The 12,164-nt window shown below is 58.0% G+C and overlaps 1 protein-coding gene across 1 annotated transcript in view; it reads left to right on the top strand.

Annotated features, from left to right (window-relative positions):
• SYVN1 (synoviolin 1) overlaps positions 1 to 11,956 on the top strand; it is a 12,506-nt gene extending 550 nt beyond the window's left edge. The window contains 13 exon segments of the mRNA XM_054518268.1: positions 46 to 266; positions 966 to 1,014; positions 2,238 to 2,341; positions 2,427 to 2,553; positions 3,445 to 3,544; positions 3,656 to 3,725; positions 4,295 to 4,413; positions 5,079 to 5,215; positions 6,288 to 6,431; positions 7,130 to 7,276; positions 7,881 to 8,067; positions 9,267 to 9,358; positions 9,865 to 11,956. Coding sequence (XP_054374243.1) covers positions 46 to 266; positions 966 to 1,014; positions 2,238 to 2,341; positions 2,427 to 2,553; positions 3,445 to 3,544; positions 3,656 to 3,725; positions 4,295 to 4,413; positions 5,079 to 5,215; positions 6,288 to 6,431; positions 7,130 to 7,276; positions 7,881 to 8,067; positions 9,267 to 9,358; positions 9,865 to 10,085 — 1,718 coding nt within the window. The 3' untranslated portion in view covers positions 10,086 to 11,956.
• The last annotated feature ends 208 nt before the right edge of the window (positions 11,957 to 12,164 follow it).

Raw genomic sequence — 12,164 nt, 5'->3', positions numbered from 1 at the left:
GGGTGAGTTTTGAGCCCCCCCAGGGTTTTTGGGGTGAATTTTGAGCCCCCCCGGGGTTCCTGGGCCCCGTTTTGGGGTCCAGCTTGGGGGGCTCCCCTGCCTCTGTCCCTCAGCACCTCCTGGAGCGCTCGTGGTACGCGGTGACCGAGACCTGCCTGGCCTTCACCGTCTTCAGGGACGACTTCAGCCCGCGCTTCGTCGCCCTCTTCACCCTCCTCCTCTTCCTCAAGTGCTTCCATTGGCTGGCCGAGGACCGGGTGGATTTTGTGAGTGTTGGCAGCAGGGAAAGCAGCTCAAAAACGGCCCAAAAAAACCCCAAATCCAGCCCAAAAAATCAGCCAGAATCAACCCAGAACCTGCCCGAAAGCAGCCCAAAAATAACCCGAAACCAACCCAAAAATAATCCAAAATCAGCCTAAACCAGCCCAAAAAAAACCTGAAATCAACGTAAACCAACCCAAAAATAACCCAAAATCGGCCTAAACCAGCCCAAAAATAACCTGAAATCAACGTAAACCAGCCCAAAAATAACCAGAAACCAGCCCAAAAATAACCCAAAATCAGCCTAAACCAGCCCAAAAATAACCTGAAACCAACCCAAAAATAACCCAAAATCAGCCTAAACCAGCCCAAAAATAACCCTAAATCAACATAAACCAGCCCAAAAATAACCCTAAATCAGCATAAACCAGCCCAAAAATAACCCTAAATCAACATAAACCAACCCAAAAATAACCCCAACTCAGTCCTAACCAGCCCTAAATCAGCCTTAACCAACCCAAACCCCCAAAATCAGCCCAAAACCACCCCAAAAATAACCCAAAACCAGCCCAAACCCACCTGAAGTCAACCCTAAAAATAACCCAAACCCGCCCCAAAATTTACCCAAACCCACCCTAAACCCACCCCGAAATCAACCCAAACCCCACATTTTTCATGGGAAATCTGCGTTTTCCTCCCCCCAGATGGAGAGGAGCCCCAACATCTCGTGGCTCTTCCACTTCCGCATCGTCTGTGAGTGCTCCTCATTTGCATCGTTTTGGGGAACAACCCAAAAAAAAACCCCACAAAACCCCAAAAAACGGCGCCAGGGCGGCCGCGCCTGCTGGGGCCTGATAACCCCAATTAGGCCAATCAGCAGCGCTTCGTTAACGAGGGGGGGCCGGGGGGGGGTTAATGAGCTCCAGGGAGGGAAAACAAGGCCCAGATCCAGGGCAAAATGGGCTGGAAAAATGGGATTTAGGGATTTACTGCCTGAAATGGGAAAAATGGGATTTAGGGATTTACTGCCTGAAATGGGAGCAATGGGATTTAGGGATGTGGTTCCCAAAATTGAGAAAAATGGGATTTGGGGATATGTTCCCCAAAATGGGAAAAATGGGATTTAGGGATTTACTGCCTGAAATGGGAGCAATGGGATTTAGGGACGTGGTTCCCAAAACTGGGAAAAATGGGATTTAGGGATTTACTGCCTGAAATGGGAAAGTAAAAGAAAAGAAAAGTGGGATTTAGGGACGTGGTTCCCAAAAAAAAAGGAAAAATGGGATTTGGGGATATGTTCCCCAAAACGAGAAAAATGGGATTTAGGGGTGTAATTCCTTCAATTTTTGAGGGAATTTTGGGGTTTTTTTGGGAATTTGGAGGGCCGGGAGGCTGCAAGATGGGGCTGGGAGTGGAGGAATCTCCTAATTAAGCTCCTCATTAATGGTGGGGGGTAGGACCCCCCCAGAGCTGCTCCTGAGGGTGGGATCTGTTCATTTTATGGGGTCTGTTCATTTTATGGGGTCTCTGTTAATTTTTTGGGATCTGTTTATCTTTTGGGACCCGTTCATTTTATGGGGTCTGTTAATTTTTTGGGGATCCGTTCATTTTATAGGATCCGTTCATTTTATAGGATCTGTTCATTTTATGGGACCTGTTCATTTTTTGGGACCTGTTCATTTTATGGGGATCTTTTGTTGATTTTTTTGGGATCCATTCATTTTATGGGATCCGTTCATTTTTTGGGATCTTTTGTTGATTTTTTGAGATCTGTTCATTTATTGGGATCTTTTGTTGATTTTTTGGGGATCCATTCATTTTTTGGGATCTTTTGTTGATTTTTTGGGATCCGTTCATTTTATGGGATCCGTTCATTTTATGGGGATCTTTTGTTGATTTTTTTGGGATCCGTTCATTTTATGGGATCCGTTCATTTTTTGGGATCTTTTGTTGATTTTTCTGGGGTCTCCTCCCAGCCCTGATGTTCCTGCTGGGGATCCTGGATTTCCTCTTCGTCAGCCACGCCTACCACAGCATCCTGACCCGCGGCGCCTCCGTCCAGCTCGTCTTCGGCTTCGAGGTGCGTTGGGCTCGGGGTCCCCATGGGGTCCCCATTGCCCCTCTCGGGGCGGGGGGTCCCACCTGGGCCTGTCCCGTGTCCCCAGTACGCCATCCTGCTGACCATGGTGCTGACCATCTTCATCAAGTACGTGCTGCACTCCATCGACCTGCAGAACGAGAACCCCTGGGACAACAAGGCCGTGTTCATGCTCTACACCGAGCTCTTCACCGGTACCGGGGCTGGGGGGCCCAGTGAGGCCTTGCTTAACGAGGAGGTGTCGGGGGCGTTGGTTGGACAACGAGGAGTCAAAGTCTTGGTGGGGCTTGGTTGGGTCTTCATTGGTCAACGAGGAGTCGAAGTCTTGGTTGGGCTTGGTTGGGTCTTCATTGGCCAACAAGACTCAGAGTCTTGGTGGGGCTTGGTTGGTCTGGGTTGGTCAACGAGGAGTCAAAGTCTTGGTGGGGCTTGGTTGGGTCTTCATTGGTCAACGAGGAGTCGAAGTCTTGGTGGGGCTTGGTTGGGTCTTGGTGGGGCTTGGTTGGGTCTTCATTGGCCAACAAGACTCAGAGTCTTGGTGGGGCTTGGTTGATTTCATCGGCCAACGAAGAGTCGAAGCCTTGGTGTTCAACTGGTCTTGGTTGGTCAACTGAGACTTGCTCAACTCCCAGAATTCGCCCAGGTGGCTTTGGGGTCACATTTTGTCACCTGAGCTGTCCCAGAGTTGGCCCAGGTGACCTTGGGGGTCCCACCTGGTCCCTGAGCTGTCCTGGAATTGGCCCAGGTGGCTTTGGGGCCCCGTTTTGTCACCTGAGCTGTCCTGGAATTGGCCCAGGTGGCTTTGGGGTCCCACCTAAGCTGTCCCAGAGTTGGCCCAGGTGGCTTTGGGGTCACATTTTGTCACCTGAGCTGTCCCAGAGTTGGCCCAGGTGACCTTGGGGGTCCCACCTGGTCCCTGAGCTGTCCTGGAATTGGCCCAGGTGGCTTTGGGGTCCCACCTGAGCTGTCCCAGAGTTGGCCCAGGTGGCTTTGGGGTCCCGTTTTGTCACCCGAGCTGTCCCAGAGTTTGGCTTTGGGGTCCCACCTGAGCTGTCCCGGAATGTTCCTCCGTGGTTCCTCCCCAGGGCTGATCAAGGTGCTGCTCTACATGGCCTTCATGACCATCATGATCAAGGTGCACACCTTCCCGCTCTTCGCCATCCGCCCCATGTACCTGGCCATGAGGTGAGGCCTCCCGCGTGGGATCCCGATCCCCATCCCGATCCCATCCCGATCCCGTCCCGATCCCATCCCGATCCCATCCCAGCCCCGCTCCAACCCCGTTTTCCCCCCCAGGCAGTTCAAGAAGGCCGTCACCGACGCCATCATGTCCCGCCGGGCCATCCGCAACATGAACACGCTGTGAGTGCCCCGGTTCCTCCAAAAACCCCAAATCGCCCCAAAACCCTGTGCAATCCACCCCAAAACCCCAAATCGCCCCAAAACCCTGTGCAATCCACCCCAAAACCCCAAATCGCCCCAAAACCCTGTGCAATCCACCCCAAAACCCCAAATCCTGGGAAATCCCTGCATTCATCCGTCTTAAATCCCCAGCTGTGGGATTTTGGGACCAGCTGTGGGTTTTGGGTCCAGCTGTGGGTTTTTGGGTCCAGCTGTGGGTTTTGGGTCCAGCTGTGGGTTTTGGAATCAGCTGTGGGTTTTGGGTCCAGCTGTGGGATTTGGGGACCAGCTGTGGGTTTTGGGACCAGCTGTGGGATTTTGGGATCAGCTGTGGGTTTTGGGACCAGCTGTGGGATTTGGGACCAGCTGTGGGTTTTTGGGTCCAGCTGTGGGTTTTGGGACCAGCTGTGGGATTTTGGGTCCAGCTGTGGGTTTTTGGGTCCAGCTGTGGGTTTTTGGGACCAGCTGTGGGATTTTGGGTCCAGCTGTGGGTTTTTGGGTCCAGCTGTGGGATTTGGGGCTCTCCTGGCCCAGGTACCCCCCGACGCCACGGCCGAGGAGCTGCAGGCCATGGACAACGTGTGCATCATCTGCCGCGAGGAGATGGTGACGGGCGCCAAGCGCCTGCCCTGCAACCACATCTTCCACACCAGGTGCTCCTCCTGCCCGGCACTGGGGCATTTGGGGGTTTTGGGGATTTTGGGGATTCTGGGGGTGGTTTTGGGGGGTCACTGCTGCAGCTCTGCTGGCCTGCAATGGCCATCCTGATCCTGATCCTGATCCCAGTCCTGATCCCAATCCTGATCCTGATCCCAATCCCAATCCCAATCCCGATCCTGATCCTGATCCAAATTCTGATCCCAATCCTGATCCTGATCCCAATCCCGATCCTGATCCTGATCCAAATTCTGATCCCAATCCTGATCCCAGTCCTGATCCAAATTCTGATCCCAATCCTGATCCTGATCCCAATCCCGATCCTGATCTTGATCCAAATTCTGATCCTGATCCCAATCCTGATCCTGATCCCAATCCCAATCCTGATCCTGATCCCGATCCCGATCCCGATCCCGATCTCAGCTCCCTGGGCTCGCTCGTGCTTCCAGCGGCAGCAGACGTGGGGGCCAGCAATGAAATGAGGGGCATTAATTAACGGGTTAATTATGGCCAGGGGAATAAAGCAGTGGGGGTTTTGGGGTTTTCGCTAATGAAGGCGCTAATGAAGGCGCTAACGAAGGCGCTAACGAAGGCGCTAATGAAGGCGCTAATGAAGGCGCTAATGAAGGCGCTAATGAAGGCGCTAACGGTGGCCCCACAGCTGCCTGCGCTCGTGGTTCCAGCGGCAGCAGACGTGCCCCACGTGCCGCATGGACGTGCTCAGGGCCTCGCTGCCCCCGCAGCCGCCCCCGGAGGCGCCGGCACCGGCACCGGCAGCGCCGGCACAGCCCCCGAACTGTGAGTGGGACAGACGGACAGGGAGGGGACAGGGGGACAGGGACCCCAAACTGTGAGTGGGACAGACGGACAGACAGGGGACAGGGGGACAGGGACCCCAAACTGTGAGTGGGACAGACGGACAGGGAGGGGACAGACGGACAGACAGGGGACAGGGGGACAGGGACCTCAAACTGTGAGTGGGACAGACGGACAGAGAGGGGACAGGGGGACAGGGACCCCGAACTGTGAGTGGGACAGACGGACAGACAGGGGACAGGGGGACAGGGACCCCAAACTGTGAGGGGGACAGACGGACAGACAGGGGACAGGGGGACAGGGACCTCAAACTGTGAGTGGGACAGACGGACAGGGGACAGGGGGACAGGGACCCCAAACTGTGAGGGGGGACAGACGGACAGACAGGGGACAGGGGGACAGGGACCCCAAACTGTGAGTGGGACAGACGGACAGGGAGGGGACAGACGGACAGACAGGGGACAGGGGGACAGGGACCTCAAACTGTGAGTGGGACAGACGGACAGACAGGGGACAGGGGGACCCCAAACTGTGAGGGGGACAGACGGACAGGGAGGGGACAGACGGACAGACAGGGGACAGACGGACAGGGGGACAGGGACCCCAAACTGTGAGTGGGACAGACGGACAGACAGGGGACAGGGGGACAGGGACCCCAAACTGTGAGTGGGACAGACGGACAGACAGGGGACAGGGGGACCCCAAACTGTGAGTGGGACAGACGGACAGACAGAGGGACAGGGGGACAGACAGAGGGACAGGGACCCCCCAGCTGTGAGTGACCGGTGCTGGAGGGACAAAGGGACAGGGAGGGACAAAGGGACAGGGAGGGAGAGGCCCCAGGGCAGCCTGGGGTGTTCCCATGGGGGTGTTTCCACTTGGGACATCCCCCAGTGACGTCCCCACGAGTGACATTCCAGCCTTTCCCCCTGTGGTGCCCCCGCTCCCTTTGGGGTTGGGATTTGGGAATTCCAGCTCTTGGCACATTCCCCCCGTTCCCCTTGGGGCCGGGATTTGGGAATTCCTCTCTCCCAGCTCTGCCCTGTCCCCGCAGTTCCCCAGGGGCTGCTGCCCCCGTTCCCCCCGGGGATGTTCCCGTTCTGGCCGCCCGTGGGGCCCTTCCCGCCCGGCCCCGGCCCCGCGGCCCCGGCCCCGCCTGGGACTGACGGAGCTGCTGCGGCTGCTGGGGCTGCTCCTGGTGAGTGCGGCCTGGATCCCTTCCCACATCCCAGCCTGGATCCTGCCCTGAATCCCAGCCTGAATCCTACCCTGAATCCCAGCCTGAATTCCAGCCTGGATCCTGCCCTGAATCCTACCCGAATCCCAGCCTGGATCCTACCCTGAATCCCATCTGAATCCCAGCCTGAATCCTACCCTGAATCCCAGCCTGAATCCTACCCAAATCCCAGCCTGAATCCTACCCTGAATCCCAGCCTGAATCCTACCCAAATCCCAGCCTGAATCCTACCCTGAATCCCAGCCTGAATCCTACCCAAATCCCAGCCTGAATCCTACCCGAATCCCAGCCTGGATCCTACCCTGAATCCCATCTGAATCCCAGCCTGAATCCTACCCTGAATCCCAGCCTGAATCCTACCCTGAATCCCAGCCTGAATCCCAGCCTGAATCCCTTCCCAAATCCTACCCTGAATCCTACCCTGAATCCCATCTGAATCCCACCCCAAACCCCATTCCCACCCAAGCCCCATTCCCACCCAAACCCCATTTCCCACCCCAAGCCCCATTCCCACCCCAAACCCCATTCCCACCCAAACCCCATTCCCACCCAAACCCCATTCCCACCCAAGCCCCATTCCCACCCCAAGCCCCATTTCCCACCCCAAGCCCCATTCCCACCCAAGCCCCATTCCCACCCAAGCCCTCTCTGTCCCGCAGGTTCCCGTCCCGTTCCCGGTTCTGGTCCCGGTTCTGGTCCCGGTCCCGTTGCCGGCGCTGCGGGGTCGGAGCCGGGCGGGGCCGGGGCGGTGCCGGGGCTGCCGCTGCCCCCGCCCTGGGTGGGGATGCCCTGGCCCCCGCTCTTCGGTAGGATTGGGGTTGGGATTGGGATTGGGATTGGGGTTGGGGGATTGGGATTGGGATTGGGGGTTTGGGATTGGGATTGGGATTGGGATTGGGGGTTTGGGATTGGGAGTTTGGGATTGGGGGTTTGGGAGTTTGATGGACCCCACACCCCCCGTTGCCCAGGGGTGCCCCCCATGCCGGTGATTTGGGGTTTGGGGGTTTGGGGATTTGGGGGTTTGGGGTTTGAGGATTTGGGGATTTGGGGGTTTGGGGTTTGGGGATTTGATGGACCCCCCGTTGCCCAGGGGTGCCCCCCATGCCGGTGCCCCGGGATTTGGGGTTTGGGGGTTTGGGGGTTTGGGGTTTGGGGATTTTGGGGATTTGGGGGTTTGGGGGTTTGGGGTTTGGGGATTTGGGGTTTGGGGATTTGATGGACCCCCCGTTGCCCAGGGGTGCCCCCCATGCCGGTGATTTGGGATTTGGTGATTTGGGGTTTGGGGATTTTGGGGATTTGGGGTTGGGGATTTGATGGAGCCCCCGTTGCCCAGGGGTGCCCCCCATGCCGGTGATTTGGGGGTTTGGGGGTTTGGGGTTTGGGGATTTGATGGACCCCCCCGTTGCCCAGGGGTGCCCCCCATGCCGGTGCCCCCCGCCGGCTTCGCGGGGCTGACGGAGGAGGAGCTCCGGGCCATGGAGGGGCACGAGCGGCAGCACCTGGAGGCGAGGCTGCAGTGCCTGCACAACATCCACACCCTGCTGGACGCTGCCATGCTCCAGATCAACCAGTACCTGGGGGTGCTGGCCCAGATCGGGTACTGGGAGCACTGGGAGGGACTGGGAATGGACTGGGAGGGACTGGGAATGGACTGGGATGGACTGGGATGGACTGGGATAAACTGGGAGGGACTGGGAATGGACTGGGATGGACTGGGATGGACTGGGAGGGACTGGGAATGGACTGGGAATGGACTGGGAGGGACTGGGAGGGACTGGGAGGGACTGGGATGGACTGGGAGGGACTGGGAATGGACTGGGATGGACTGGGAGGGACTGGGATGGACTGGGAATGGACTGGGATGGACTGGGATGGACTGGGATGGACTGGGAATGGACTGGGATGGACTGGGATGGACTGGGATGGACTGGGAGGGACTGGGAATGGACTGGGAATGGACTGGGAGGGACTGGGAGGGACTGGGAGGGACTGGGATGGACTGGGAGGGACTGGGAATGGACTGGGATGGACTGGGAGGGACTGGGATGGACTGGGAATGGACTGGGATGGACTGGGAATGGACTGGGATGGACTGGGAGGGACTGGGAATGGACTGGGAATGGACTGGGAGGGACTGGGAGGGACTGGGAGGGACTGGGAGGGACTGGGATGGACTGGGAATGGACTGGGAGGGACTGGGAGGGACTGGGATGGACTGGGAATGGACTGGGAGGGACTGGGATGGACTGGGAATGGACTGGGATAGACTGGGATGGACTGGGATGGACTGGGAATGGACTGGGATGGACTGGGATAGACTGGGATGGACTGGGATGGACTGGGAATGGACTGGGGGGACTGGGAATGGACTGGGATGGACTGGGAATGGACTGGGATAGACTGGGATGGACTGGGATGGACTGGGAATGGACTGGGATGGACTGGGATAGACTGGGATGGACTGGGATGGACTGGGAATGGACTGGGATGGACTGGGAATGGACTGGGATGGACTGGGATGGACTGGGAATAGACTGGGAGGGACTGGGATGGACTGGGAGGGACTGGGAATGAACTGGGATAAACTGGAGGGACTGGGATGGACTGGGAGGGACTGGGATGGACTGGGATGGACTGGGATGTACTGGGAGGGACTGGGAATGAACTGAGAATGACAGATCAACCAGTACCTGGGAGTGCTGGCCCAGATCAGGTACTGGGATGGACTGGGAGCACTGGGAGGGCTCGGTGCTGCCCATCCCCCCCACTTTGGGGTGACTCTGGGATCCCCCCCAGGACCCCCCGGCCGCCCCCCCCCCGTGAGACCCCCCCGGAGGAGCCCCCGGCCCCGGGACCCCCGGGAGGCACCGGAGCCAACGGAGGCAGCGGTGAGAGAGGAGCCCCGAACCGGGACGGACTGGGATGGACTGGGGTGAACTGGGATGGACTGGGGTGAACCGGGATGGACTGGGATGGACTGGGATGGACTGGGATGGACTGGGATGGACTGGGGTGAACTGGGCTGGACTGGGGTGAACTGGGATGGACTGGGATGGACTGGGTGAACTGGGGTGGACTGGGATGGACTGGGGTGAACTGGGGTGAACTGGGGTGAACTGGGATGAACTGGGGTGAACTAGGGCTGAACCGGGCGAACTGGGGTGAACTGGGATGGACTGGGATGAACTGGGGCTGAACTGGGTGAACTGGGGTGAACTGGGATGTACTGGGATGAACTGGGGTGAACTAGGGCTGAACTGGGTGAACTGGGGTGGACTGGGCTGAACTGGGTTAAACTGGTTCTGCACTGGTTTAAACTGGTTCTGCACGGCTCCAAACTGGTTTAAACCGGTTCAAACCGGTGCAGACCGGCCGTCCCTGGTGTGTCCCGCAGATGCGGCCCCGGCTGAGGATGAGGAGGACGCGGCCGAAGGCGCCGAGCCCGGGGAGGGCCCCGAGCCCCGGGAGGGCCCCGACACGGCCGAGCTGCGGCGGCGGCGCCTGCAGAGGCTGGGGACCCCCCCCCCACTGACCGGGACCCCCAAAACCGACCCGGGACCCCCAAAACCAACCCGGGACCCCCCCAAAACCGAACCGGGACCCCCCCCCCACTGACCGGGACCCCCCCAAAACCAAACCGGGACCCCCCCCCACTGACCGGGACCCCCCCAAAACCGAACCGGGACCCCCCCCAAAACCCACCTGGGACCCCCAGAACTGACCCGGGACCCCCCCCCACTGACCGGGACCCCCAAAACCGAACCGGGACCCCCCCCCCACTGACCGGGACCCCCAAAACCGAACCGGGACCCCCCCAAAACTGACCCGGGACCCCCCCGCACTGACCGGGACCCCCAAAACCGAACCGGGACCCCCCCCCCCACTGACCGGGACCCCCAAAACCCACCCAGGACCCCCCACACTGACTGGGACCCCCAAAAGTGACTCAGGACCCCCAGAACCCCCCCTCCCCCACTGACTGGGACCCCCCCAGAACCCCCAAAACCCCCCCAGATTGACTGGGACCCCCAGAACCCCCCAAACCCCCCCCAGATTGACTGGGACCCCCCCAAAACTAAGCTGGGACCCCCCCAAACTGACTGGAAAACCCCCCCAGGACCCCCCAAACTGACCAGGATCCCCCCAGGATCCCCCCCCTCACCTCCCCCCTCCCCATTTTCCACTGAAATTCCCGGCTGGAAGCGAATCCCCGTCCCCTTGGTGACCCCAGCCCCATTTCCCCAGCCCCTGACCCCGTTTCCCCCTGGTTTTCTCCAGTCTTTCCCATTTTCCCCCATTTTTTCCTCATTTTCCCTCATTTTTCCCCATTTCCCCCAATTTTCCCCCCATTTACCCCAATTTTCCCCAATTTTCCCCCAATTTTCCCTCAATTTTTCCCAATTTTCCCCCTTTTCCCAATTTCCCCCCCATTTCCCCCCACTTCCCCCCTTTTTTTCCCAATTTCCTTCCATTTTTCCTTATCTCCCCTATTTTTCCTCCTTTTCCCTCAATTTTTTCCCAATTTCTCCCCATTTTTCCCCATTTCCCCCCAATTCTCCCTCTCCCCCGAGCCAGGGTCGGGTCCTTGTTGTCCCCTGGGGGTTTTGGGGTCCCACTGGGGAATTTTGGGGGAAATTCCCCAATTTTGGTGCCCCCACCCCCTGGATTTGGGTCCTGCCCGTGGGAATTTCAGAATTTTCCCGGGAATTTGGGAATTTCTGGGTCCCCTCCTTGGAATTTCGGGGTTCCCCTGGAATTTTGGGAATTCTGCCCCCCCCCCCCCCCATTAACAGTATTAACCCCAAACTCCGCCCCCCCGGTCCCAAACCGGTCTGTACTGGTTTGTACTGGTGGGGGTGGCAGTTTCTCGCTGACTTTTGCCCAATTCCGGGCGCTTTTGGCCCAAATCCCGCCGCGGTTCCGGGCCGGCCGCGCCCCCAGTGCCTCTGGAACCCCAAATTCTCAGGGAAAAACCAAAACTCCAAAACCCCGCGGCCGGAATCGATGGAAACGGCGCCTTTTGCACCCAAACGGGGGCTGGGGTGGGGGAGTTTTGGGGCAAAAAGGAGCCAAATTGGGATTTTCAGCTTTGAGGCAGATTTTTTTTCTTTTTTCCTTTCCTTTTTTTCGGGTGATTTTAGCCCCAGCTTGAGTGGCTTGATGAGGAATTTGGCAATAACGAAGCGGCGACGCTTTGGGGACTTGATTTGAACCCTTCCGTGTTGGTTTTTTTTTAACCCATTTTGAGCCAAAATCATCATTTCTTTTGGGTCTGTTTGAGGGGTTTTTTTTTTGGGTGGATTCCTTCAAAATCGCCTCATTTTGGGGTGAAGCCACGGGGAGGGGGAGGGATGGTTCTGGGGAGGCGCTGGACCCCCAAAATCGCTCCTTTTCCCCCCGAAGCGGTGGCGGAATTATTTAATTTGTAAATAATGTACAAATTTTTACCAGCTCCGGTGTAAATACAAAATAAAAATTGCAGTAAAGCTCGGCTCCTCCCGCCCGCCAGGGGCGCTCGGCGCCGCCCGCGTCTCTATGATCCTCCCTCAGAGTCTCTATGGTGGCTCAACCGTAGAGACACCCGCTTGTACTGGTTTCTAATGGTTTTGCACCCGCCAAAGCCTCTGCGGTTGGTGCGGCGCTCCCGGTACTGGTTTATACTGGTTTATACTGGTTTATACTGGTGTTTTCCTC

This window comes from Molothrus ater, unplaced genomic scaffold (assembly GCF_012460135.2).
Source record: "Molothrus ater isolate BHLD 08-10-18 breed brown headed cowbird unplaced genomic scaffold, BPBGC_Mater_1.1 matUn_MA122, whole genome shotgun sequence".
NCBI classification, from domain to species: domain Eukaryota; kingdom Metazoa; phylum Chordata; class Aves; order Passeriformes; family Icteridae; genus Molothrus; species Molothrus ater.
Note: the sequence above shows the minus strand (reverse complement) of the source record. Positions and strands in the feature narration are given on the sequence as shown.